General features: G+C 39.3%; 1 protein-coding gene across 12 annotated transcripts in view; it reads right to left on the bottom strand.

The window, feature by feature from the left end:
- Positions 1–12,129, bottom strand: part of PBRM1 (polybromo 1) — a 61,322-nt gene that overhangs the window by 20,820 nt on the left and 28,373 nt on the right. For all 12 annotated transcript variants that reach the window (XM_042885511.1, XM_042885512.1, XM_042885506.1 and 9 more), the window contains 10 exons: positions 11,167–11,443; positions 9,823–9,928; positions 7,734–8,376; positions 6,001–6,212; positions 4,273–4,458; positions 3,429–3,586; positions 2,598–2,864; positions 1,143–1,288; positions 672–829; positions 13–196 (listed from right to left, as the gene is read on the bottom strand). In XM_042885511.1, coding sequence (XP_042741445.1) covers positions 13–196; positions 672–829; positions 1,143–1,288; positions 2,598–2,864; positions 3,429–3,586; positions 4,273–4,458; positions 6,001–6,212; positions 7,734–8,376; positions 9,823–9,928; positions 11,167–11,443 — 2,337 coding nt within the window. The remainder of the gene's footprint in view (positions 1–12; positions 197–671; positions 830–1,142; positions 1,289–2,597; positions 2,865–3,428; positions 3,587–4,272; positions 4,459–6,000; positions 6,213–7,733; positions 8,377–9,822; positions 9,929–11,166; positions 11,444–12,129) is intronic.

Raw genomic sequence — 12,129 nt, 5'->3', positions numbered from 1 at the left:
TAACATTTTTACCTAAAATAGTAAATTTCATCATCGACAACTTTTGCAGAGAGTGAAAATCTCTTGAGCCCCTTAAATTTCTTCATTTGTTTGTCGCTTTCATTGTAGCGGCTCTCACACAGGAAAACATCATTCTCAGAAATTTCAGTTGGTCTGCAGCAGAGGAAGTCCTTGAACGACAGAACAGCACACTTGCCTGCAGAAATGAACAGAGCTGAGTTAGAAGGCAGATCCTTTACAAAAAGGGGTGGAAATTCAAATTTTCACTAGTCATGTAAGTATCAGCCCACTGTCTGACCCAGCTGTGGAAAAATACATCAACTGACATCTCTGTTAAGTAATGTCACTCATGAGAAACCTACACCAACTGAACGCAGCTTTTGGAGTTGTTTTTTTTTTTTAAAGAAAAAAAATAAAATTAAAAGATTAACAAAAAAAAGCCATTGCCAGTCACAATGCAGAATTACAGAATGAAGTACGTAACAGTCATCTTATTCAACAAACCAAATATCAACCTCCTTCTGAGCTGACTTTCCAGGTACATATACTGGAATAATTACATGAATAAGCAAGGATAATGGAGTTTTCTACTCTGTGACTTCAGATTTTTGTTTGCTTTTTCCTTTTAAATGTACAGAGTGCCCAGGGGGTTTAAAGTTGCTAGGAATTACCCAAAATGCACGACATAGGACAGGTCTCCTCCAAGTTACTCAGAAACACTTCCTTCTTGTAGAACATTTTAGTTGGCTCATGTTCAGTTTCTTCAGGATGGATGAAGATTGGACCAAAGAAATACGCAGCTCCATCTCGCACCCACATCTTTTCAATTCTGGAAAGAAAAACATATCACTGACATCAGTGCAAGGCCATCCTTACTAAGGGAGTAAGCTAGATACACTGGGCTGTTCAGGAAGACTGTGGGCACGAAACAAGTACTGAAGTGCAGCCTGCTCTGACTGTGCAGCCGTTACCTTTTTTAACAGGCTGACACAATTCCACCTCAGCCTAGTAAGAGCTTCTAACACAGTCTCATTCAAAAGATTTTTTTCTCCCATCCTCTTCTACACTTTTTTTGCAATAATCCAGTCTTTTGGCCAATGTATTTTGATAGACACAAACTGCAATAAAGAAGTGTGACCTACCTCCCTACCCGAGGCCGCACTAATCCGTGCGATTTTATGAAGACGCAGTCCCCAACCTTAAGCCACATATCATTGTAACAGAGCTGCTCAAAGTAATGGCAACCAGGCTCCCCATTAGACATTTCTACTGGTACATCTTCTTTGTCCTGCAAAAGAAAACGCACTTAGAAACTTGTGGGACAACGGAAACTAAACACAATGATGCCAGGTGCAAGGAGAAGAGTATCTGCTCCACCTTTATGTCACCAATAATAGGCAACACCCCAACTAGACAAGTAAAAGCAAAAATTAGGGGACTTGGACTTTAGAAAATGAAATATCCAAGCCAGAGCTATCCCTCTATGTACGTTGCAAGCCTTCCTATTTCATAATCAAAGCTGTAATTTTGCCAGTAATTCACAGATCCTTTTTTGTGCTATTACTACAAAGTCATAAACTTTGAAGCCTTATCTGTCTACTTTGATGGCTTGTTTTAAAGCACACTAAAACTTACAGAAGGCAAGAATTCAGTATTTGGTGAAGTTAAAAGAAATAAAAGTGTAATGATCATTTATCACAGTTACACAACTGCTCCATGCTTTTAAGAACAGAATCATGCAGTTTGCTCTATTTTAATTTCTCTTTGGTGCCTCAAGCTTCATTTGACTTCTCTGTTTGTTATTTCAGAAAGCCAATGGAAACACAGGATATCCCCTCAGTGTGTGTCAGGAAAAGACTTCAGAAGCTTTCATCCTCTTGGTAGAAAGGACTTCTTCTTTTGTCGTGAAGCAAATAAATACAGTAATACACACAGTGTATACTAAGTGGCAATGCTGGACATTCCATTTTGAGGCTCTGTTAGTGCTCAGAATGTAAAATAGACTCATCTCATTACTCCAAATTTATTTCATATAAACAATTAAATTTACTGCAATTTAACACAATTAAAAAAGTATATTTCCTTATAACTTTAAATACAATAAAATAAACCAGTCTTCCTAGTAGGCTGTGCAGAAAAAAAAAACGTAAACTACTTGGTTGTTAACCACAAACCACAGTGTTTATTATGTACTGCTTACTCCTGCCTTGCTACTAACAATTTTACTGAAAGACTACTTCAAAAAGCAGGTTAGGATCAATGTCAGTTGAAATTAGACTTTTAGATCCACTGATTCTCCAGGATTGCAACGAAGTTTTTAGTAGAAATATTATTTTCTACTGAAGCAGTGAAGGAAAAAAAAATAACCCTTACCATGGTCACAAGAAAGCATTTTGTAAAACCTAGCAAATAGGTACACAACTCACTTTTTGCTTAGTCGGGTTATAATTTGTTTGTATCTCTGTAATGAATGTAAAATAACTTTAAACATGAATATTATACACATTTTTTCCCATGGCTGGATGCTGAGAAACCCAAGTTGTGCAGGCTTAAACATTCATCATTCTTTATCTGTCAAACCTTTCCATCTTGCATACCTTTTCGAGATGAAGGATACCTTCCCCCACCTTACTGTCATCTAACGTATCAGAGTGCTTCTCCTCCTCTGCTTTGTCTGTATTAGCAAATACAGAAGCAACACGGACCACAGGCAGGGGCACATCTCGTGGGACGAATCTTACAGAGCTGACAGGCATAGTCCACAGTTTAATCTTCTTAAAAGATTTTGTCTTAGCGGAATAACGCGACTCGCAGACAAACACATCCTCATCTCTAAAGTTTTCAGGACACAGTTTAAAATATTCCTGCAGAACGAAGAGGACGACATTTTTAGGTGAAATATTTCAGCAACGTTCCCACACCCAGCAGCCACCAGAATTACAGCGTACTCCCTTTCGTGCGCTCCAGCTTTCTCTATGCTTTTATCAGAAGCCTTTTCAGACTGATACAGCCTGTCTACCGAGTTCTTCTCGTACAGTTTCACAAGAACAACAGGGTATCAAACATGGGACAGACAGCAGAGACTTCATCTTCTTACCAACACTGCACTCAAGGGGAGTCTCAAGTATTCTTCAGCCTTTACGACATTACCTGCAACTTCTCTAATGGATTCTCTGAGAAATTCATTAGCTACTCATCTAATTCGTGATTCCAAAAAGCAACCAGTACTGAAAATCAGTGTCACGTGGATGAACTACGGAGCTTACAAAGCAAACAAAAAACACAAGCAGTACATGGGAGCGAATCCTTTTAAAAACTTTATCTCAGTGTTACTAAAATGCCTACAGATCAGAGTACCTACACCTCCTCAAGAAAACAGCACAGAGCATATTAAGTCAATAAGCAAATTAGTCCAAAGAGTTTCTCACCTTAACAAACATGACCACACATTTACCCAAAATTTTGCTAACTGGAACTTTATTATAATAGTCACTTTTAAAAACCTCTTTCTCCAAGAACTTTCTTGTTGCAAGATGAAATGTTTCATTTGGTCGATAAAACCAACAGCCATATAGCCATTTCTCTCCTTTAAAAAAGAAACAAAAAGAGAGGAAGAAAGGAAAAGATCTAAAAACGTGTATTCTCTAGTGCATGAAGAAGCAAAACAAACTGCAAACGGTTTTATCAGATAGCCACATAATAATCAGTGAAACAAACTTAACCAATTTAAGGAAGAAAGATTCCTTAACTGCTTTGGGTAAAGAAAATTAGGTTTCTTAGAAATCCTGCAAACTTTTTTTCCCCCCCAGAAGAATTAATTTCATCTTTGTTTTGCTGAGATCTACAGAATCGATCATTTACAGGAAACAGACTCTGCAACTTATTTATAGATATCTTTTACTTCCAAGCCTTCAAATGGCTTCCAACATTTGCAGTTGTACGTGTCCAACTTTGGTTCAGAAATTTCTGTTGCCATCCTTCTGCATCTAAATTAGAAGAAGCTCAATCCACTTCAAAATGCCTATTTTCTGAGATGCTGACAATTTGGGGATGAGTTGAGAAGAACATAAGAAAAAAAATTATGGGTTGATCCAAGAACTTTCTTTCTATTCATAATTATTTTGGGACAGAGCAAAAAGAAACAAGAAAAAATACTCAGCAGTCCACACATTTCTGCAAATCCAATAGTTAACACAAAAAAGGCTCAAATTTGAAGATGGAAACAGTAATAAGCTTCACTGTATTGTCTTTCTGTATGAAAAGCACTCTTACCAGCAGAATCTTCCCATAGCCTCTCAATACAGACTATGTGAGGTTGCAAGTTGGCTTCAGCAGGCTCCACGTAGACGTAGTCTCCTACGTGGTACATGCTGTTCTTGAAGCTGCAATCCTGGCTGTAGGTCCGATGCAAGCATGACAGCCCAGCTGAGCCAGAAGAGTCTTCACTCTTTTCAGCTTCTGTTTTCAAGAACAGGTGGAAAACAAACATTGCTAATTCTACATTTACATGTTAACCATGATTTCTGATGTGAACACTTGCACCTTTGCTTGGTGCTGAATAACTCACAAAGAGCAATAAAAGTGTGTCCTACAGAACAAGAGAGGGACTCTAAAATCAAGCTACCAACTTCTTAATCATTTAGGAATTATGTTTCCTGGATTGAATCAAGTAAGTTTTGTTCAGTGAATTATTTTTAAATTGTAATGAAAATAATTACTCATAAAACAGTATTTTTGTCAGTATTGTTGACCATAACACGTATGCAAGAGCAAGTAAATGTGAAGAAAAGCAGATGGCTGCAAGCAGGTGAATGACCATGAACTGGTAATGCTTGTTGGCTACGAGTGTAGTGTTGAGCAGGCATTGAGCTCTGCTCTCTGGTGAGGGAACAGCACAGAGCTGCTGTTTCAGGGGAGAGTCAGGGGAGGGTTGGGGTTCAGCACCAGGGGGTGCTGGGCTGCACAGGGCAGTGGTCACAACCCCAAGCTGCCAGAGCTCAAGAAGCATTTGGACACTGCTCTCAGACATGGGATTTGGATTTCAGGTGGTCCTGTGCAGAGGCTGGAGCTGCACTTGATGATCCTCGTGGGTCCTTTTCAGATTTGGATATTCTAAGATAACTGAGTAAACAGAACCACCTGAGTTTTACTGAGCCCTTCAGGTGAGGAAAGATAAACGCTGACAAGACTGACCTCAAAAGCCTTCAGAAAGGCATGTATTGCTTTCTTTGTTTTTTTTTAATTCTCAGTGGAAGACCAAAAAAGGGTATTAACAGCTGCTGTTCCCTTACGGTACTGAGTTAGTTGGAGCAACCAGCTTTACTGCTGCTGACCTTAGTGCCACACGGGAAGGCAAACTGTCAGAAAGACAACTGAAGGACAAGGAACTAACAGCCCTGCTCATATGTGTGGAACAGAACAGGTAGAGAGCTGTATTGAGTCCCCACATGACATGCTCCACCAGCCATTATATGTGCAGGAAACATGAAACAAAAGATCTTCACAGTAGGTATCTTGCCCCATGAAAGCTGAAAGCTTTTTTCCTCTTCATACCCACAGCAGCCAAATAAGAAATGCAAGAGGCTTACTTTAATGTCATCTCATTAGTAACAAGAAAGTATGATCAGAGATAACACCTTCAGCATATCAAGGAAAATTATATTTACCAAAAAGTAAATGACTCAAAGGTCCATTGGAACAGTCATTGCTAAGTTTATTACCAGCTACAATAAAACCTACCCAATTATTTTATTTTGTGATATAACTGGAGTTAGACTACTGTTTCCTCATGTGTTCTATTGAAGAGTTTACTTAGGGTTAGTGTCTACATTTCTCTCTGTTTCAAAGCCATGTGGGCCCAGCTGATAAGGATCAAAATAAAACAAATCTCTCATCACCTTAAAATATAACCTTCAGTAAGTGAAGCTGCAGCAACAGCAGAGCACACACGACACACATAGGTATATTCTCAGTACATTTAATACCAATGAAAATAGCTACCTCTTTTCTCCTCCTCTCTTTTGAGTTTATCCTCCTCTATTTCTTTGGGTAGCTTTTCCTTCTTCTCTTTTTCTACATCATTGTGAAGGTGCTTGGTGGTATAACTGAGAGCAGGCGACAGAAGAATCTCTCCATTTTTACAGAGTTCATCTCGAATTTTAATGAAGAACTGCTGAAGTTCAACTGCATCCTCATAGATCTCTGAATCCGTCCTGTACAAAAGCAGGTACAATATAACATGGCAGAAACATAACTTTGTGCAGTCAAACAGGATCCTAAAGCATACACACACACCCATGGACCTCCATACTTTGCAATAAAACTCCTCTTTAAAAAAATAATGCTCTTTTACCTCACATATATACACTTCTATAGCCTGTCTGTAAAATTACCACAGATGATTTCAGTATCTAATTTGGCTACTAGCTTAAAACTGAAAGTGTAAGCCTAGGAGGCTAAGCCTTGCTTGTCACCTACCCTTTATTTGAAAGAATTTACAAAATGAAAGTTTAGCAAATTAAGCTTAACCTGTGCTACTATTCAAATTTGAGTAGCAGATTAAATTGTATTTGAGCTACAGAGTTCATCATAAGGAAAGAAAAGGTATCTTTACAATGAAGAAGGTTACAAAGGGGTATGTTTACATCTCCTGGAAAATGAAACGGTGACTGATCGTCTGCGGCCAAAGTGAACAGTTTCCAGTCAAACACAACTGAATAGTTACAGGTCGTTCTTATCTGCAGAGGTATTCAGCTGAAGATGGCCTTTGCCTTTTTTGAAACTTACTGCAGGTTTTCCAGTTGCAAAACTTAAAAATCTCAGTGAAGGTGAAGAAAAAGGCAGATTAGAGCAATCACCACTACCAGATTGCTCGACGGCCACACAGATATCAACCTAGAGAAGCATCTCATGATCCACCTCAAGGTGGAACTCCGACAAACTCCAGAGACAATTTGCAGCGTAAAGCACTGCTGACTTCTTTAAAAAAGAATGTGAAAGTAAAAAGAAGACAAGATCATTCAACGTAACTCAAGTTGATACGGTAAAAACAAAACAAAAAGCAACACCCAAATAAGCAAGCAAAGCAAAAGAACAAAACAGAAGAGACTGCTTCCAAGGAAATAATGACAAACTTTAGTACCGACGGGATGGGTGATGCATGCTAAAGCTTCACTTTACTAACAGATTTCTGTGCTTACTCATAACAGGTGGCACCACAGACACTGCCAAGTCGTGCTCCATCTGCTAGTATGATGTCAGTTTGTTTTACAGTTTATCTAAAAGCAGCATTTTTTTATACACAAGTTCTAAAATAACAGAAAAATGAAAACCAACTGCTTGAGACTAAAATTACTTGCCACTGGCCCCTGCCAGTCTGTTCATTTTCACGCATTACTTCTGAGAACTTAAGGAGTAATAGCAATATTAACAAAGATGTCTTTCCTAATTCAAGTTAAACACTGCTGGACGTTTTAAAGGGCTCACAGCTTTGGAACAAATGTGATTTTCATAAGGTTAATCTTTAGAACATTAGCATCAAAATTGTAGCAGAAGCCTAAATTTTTCCTTGTTTATAAAAGAAAACTTACATTCCTTTGAAGACATGAATGAACTAAAATTTCTGAGCGCTCACTCCAAGAAAAGCAAACACTAAAAATTAAAAACTTGAGTCTCCCTAACCAACAAAACACGCTGTATGACAACAGATATCTGCAAAATGTGGCTTTGCTCACCTGTTCATTCTCCTTGCCCTCTCCAGTACCTCAAACATGTTCTCCTGGAACAAATCCAGTCGTCTATAGCGATTATTTTCAACATTTTTTCGGATAATGTCAAAAGTCAGAGGAGGTTTATTTGGGAAGTTGGGATCAACAGCAGGAATCTCAGCTAGGGAATCACTGTAGCATCTGCCCTCATCATCCTGGTGGCTCATAACAGATACAAAAAGGTTATGGATAAGTTCCTGAATTAGCAAAGTCACATTGGGCACATGAGAATCCTCATCTCCTTCTATCTCTCTTCGAGTTTCAAGCAAAACCTTATGCAGGACCAGGGCATCTTTGTAAATCAAAGATTCTGGCTCATTGTAGGTGCAAGCGTTGTTGAACATCATCACAAAGTCTTCTACCATGGAATCGATATCCTGGTATTTATTGGCCATCATGTGACTTCTGATCTTCTCCATGTCAACCGGCTTCTTAATGGTTATGTAGTAGTCGGGCAGCTCAGACCGAGACGGCAGCCGCAAGAAGATGGCGCTCAGCCGCCTGCCCCGTTTGTCCGTGTAATTCTTAACTGCTTCATACACCTCGTTCAATTTCTGCTGCATTGGGGTCATGTATTTCGATTTTTTGGGGGAAATGCCACTTTTTCTACCTGCGTAGACAGAAGAAGAAAAAAATCATTACAAAAATGAGTATCAGTACTTCTTTGTCCACGCCTTTCTGTTAGAGAAATGCCCAGTGAAGAAGCACTTTACAGTACAAGCAAAGAAACCACTGAGCCTAAGCCAAGTTGCAGCTTCTTTTCTTATTTCTAATAATTGCATGGCATTTTTTTTAACGCTACTTTTAGTGAACTCTGAATCATACATTGCTTTAAGGCCCAGCAGGCAAAGGTCTCTTCAGCCTTCAGCATGGAAAATAATTTTTTCCTCACCTTACCTCACTTTTACTAAGTTGCTTTACATTCAATTTGGCCTTATTAGCTCCTAATGTATTTTTCCTCCATGTCCATTAAAAACCCAGGTTTTCACTAGTGCCAAAATTAAGCATAAATCAGAAACATTACCAGATCCTTCTATCACAGGTTTATGCCAAATTAGAATTTCTAAGGGTAAAATAATGCACCTCCTTGGGTTACCAGTCAGAGGAGCTTCTTGACATACACAAAATCTCCACTACTGTGCTGCATAGTACCTGCCTGTGAATTCCCTACTAACTGTAGTGTAGCAAAGAGGTGCACATTTCTGTTTTCAACAGTGTCCAAGAAGGACTTAGGTTGGATGTCGGGGGAAGTTCTTTCCTATGAGAGTGGTGAGGTGCTGGAACAGCTGCCCAGAGAGGCTGTGGATGCCTCCTCCCTGGAGGTGTTCAAGGCCAGGTTGGATGGGGCCCTGGGCAGCCTGGGCTGGTACTAAATGGGGAGTCTGGTGGCCCTGCATGTGGCAGGGGGTTGGAGCTTCATGATCCTTGAGGTCCCTTCCAACCTTGGCCATTCTGTGATTCTGCAACTGCTCACGGTTACTCTCTTTAAATCTTTCTGTGCAATGTAAATCTTCTCAGCTAACTTCTAAGCAGATGTGAGTAGTAGCAAATTAGTTTTTACGGGCAACAGCCCCAAGAATGGACACTGTCACAAACTTTGCTTCTGTGTTTTCAATATTCTCCAATTAGACGTCAAATTTCCTTCATCATTCTGTGGAAATCCCAGATATCTGACCAGGGAAACTATGGTTGACTCAGCTTGTGAAGCATCTTACTTGTAAGCACGCATTACAGAGGTGTTTCTGAGTACACAGTGTAGCATTTAACATTTGGATAATATGCCACATGCCACATCAATCCAGCAGCTCTAAACTTTTCCTCCTTCATTCTGTTACTTTTCTTAGAAATTGCGATATGCAACAGCACATACAAAAACTAACATGCATGTATAAAAACCACAGCTGGCATCATCATTTTGAAAATAAAATCATGCTTTGCCTGACAGTGTAAAAACGCAGACAACATCTCCCATTTCAAAAGGATGAGTCTGCCAGTCTGTATTCCTGGATTGGGCAAGTGTTCAGTGGAAGCACGGCAATTGATAACGTTGTCTTACTTAGCTTTAGTTTAGGGGATGCAACATCATCATCTTCAGGCAGTGGTCCGAGTTCTTTCCTTTTTTCTTTGAGGATCTTTTCCAGCATATGGGCATCATTGTATACCTATTGATCAGTCATCAAAAACAAAACAAACACAAAAGCAGGTTTACTGTGTTTGCCTCACACAGTATGAAGAACTTTCCTGATGCACTCTAGCATAAGGTGATTAACTTTATGGCGGTAATTCCTGCTGTCTCAGGGTGCTGAGATTTAGCCAAATCCAGACCTTAAGGACAAGTTTAGTACTAGTCCTCTTGAGACATTTAGATGCTATTTTGAAAAAGATGAAGGCAAAAATCAGCTATGTGGTTGAAAAGAAGGCATTATTTCTCAATTATACACACTCAGCACATATATAAAGGTAAGCAGAATTGATAAACATAAATCGGTGAGATATAAAAGTTTGAAAAATTAGCCAATTAAACTTTCTTTTCCAGATTAGAAAACAAGGTTGCCTTATCAACTTCCCTATCAAATCATTCTGTTCAACAACAATCTCTCCAACTAACGCAGCTCCATTACGGAAGAAATGCCTAGAACAGCCCTCCTGGGTCTCCAAATCCAAGTCCAGCGCAGGCAACTGTTTCTGTATGGCATCTGATCATGTTTCTCACTAGCATAACCAGAGGTTTCTTACTGTCACCCTGTTCTGCAACATCAAGCTTGCTCACCTAGAAAAACACTTTTAGCTCCCAAGCATTCTCATGACCATCTATGCCCCTTTCTGCCCAACATCACCTTACATCCCTCTTTTAGCTGTCCATTAAGATATATTCATAAGTGAAAAGCATATTCATCTCAGAATACTTCTGCTGTGCTAACAAGTCCATTCCTCTAGTCTGATCTTCCACATTCTCTACTTCCATGATAATGATGTTGTTTTTCTTTCGACTAATAGATGCCTTTTCAGAGGTTCTGAGCTCCTGAACAAGTGCTGGTGACCCTCCACAGTGCAAACACCTTAATGTGATAAATAATGAAAATTCAATAACCAGCTCAGAGTTATTATTAACATACAGGAGATACTCAGCCGACAGTTCTTTGTAGTGAAGCAATAAGCCAAGTGAACAGGAAGTAAGTGCAATCTTCATAGTTAAATAATTAAGGGAGCATGCTTCTCTTCATATTTATACAATTACACAGCAAATCAGAATTAAAAACTCGAGGAGAAAGAAAGTCACATTTCCGTTCTATCTAAGTAAACAATTACCATAAATACCGGAGCTAATAGTCAAAGCTAAAAAAATCCAACTACGTATCTGCAAAGAAGGTTAAGTATGACTGCAGAATCAAAACAGTACCTGGGAGCCTTCCTCATTATAATGCCTTGCATTTCGGAACATGAGCTTCATGTCGTCAATCATGGCTTCTTCCCCTACATACTTATCATTACGGATGTTGTGTTCTATCATTTTCAAGTCCATTGGCTCTAAGATAATTTTATAGTAATCTGGATAGTCCTTTTTGGATGGCTTAACCATAAACAGGTCGCAGAGCCGTCTGCCTGTGCCCGACTCTCGAGCTTCCAGAACTGCATTGTACAAGATCTTCATTCGTTGCTTTCGCATGTTCTTTTTACTGTTAGGTCATGGAGAAGAATAAAAAGGGAAAGAGTAAATGCTGAAGGCTCTTCCAGCACTCCTATCAAAATGACATTATTCTCTAAAATAAGAAAACAAGCACAACTTTAAGACAGAGTAGTAGAAATGCAAGTCTGTGCTGGATTTCCAAATGAATTTGCAAATAACGACAGCACCACTATCAGTACTCTGCTAAATAGCAGGAAACCATCTTTAGGATATTATTTCCCCCCATTTCCACCTTGTTTTGAAACATTCTACAGAGTAAAACAAATCACTCGCTTTAAAAAATAAAAATACAAAAGATCAGATGGAGTTCTGAGCACTTTCCAGCTGCAGGGAGAACAGATCAGTCAGGAGCGAACACGTGAATCCAAGAACTCAAAAAATACAGCAATCACTGCCTTCCTGACCACCTCTGCTGAAAACAGAACATCAAAGATGTGAGACATTAATCTATGTGTATTTCAGCACCTTTTGCAGTAACAGATAGCAAGGATACTGAGAACATAGGAGGAAGATGGCCTGAATTGCCTAAACACATCAACCACACTCAGAGCCACAAGTCAACCTTACCAGTACTGCAACACCCACCCTGAAAAGTGGTCACACCTCCATACCAACACCACAAATTCCACAGCCATCCTATGTGTGCTGTAAGGATTGGGTCATGAAATCTGACAG

This window comes from Lagopus leucura, unplaced genomic scaffold, assembly GCF_019238085.1.
Source record: "Lagopus leucura isolate 7727_CA_CO unplaced genomic scaffold, USGS_WTPT01 Super-Scaffold_100050, whole genome shotgun sequence".
Classification (NCBI taxonomy): domain Eukaryota; kingdom Metazoa; phylum Chordata; class Aves; order Galliformes; family Phasianidae; genus Lagopus; species Lagopus leucura.
This window is presented reverse-complemented; position numbering and strand designations above follow the sequence as displayed.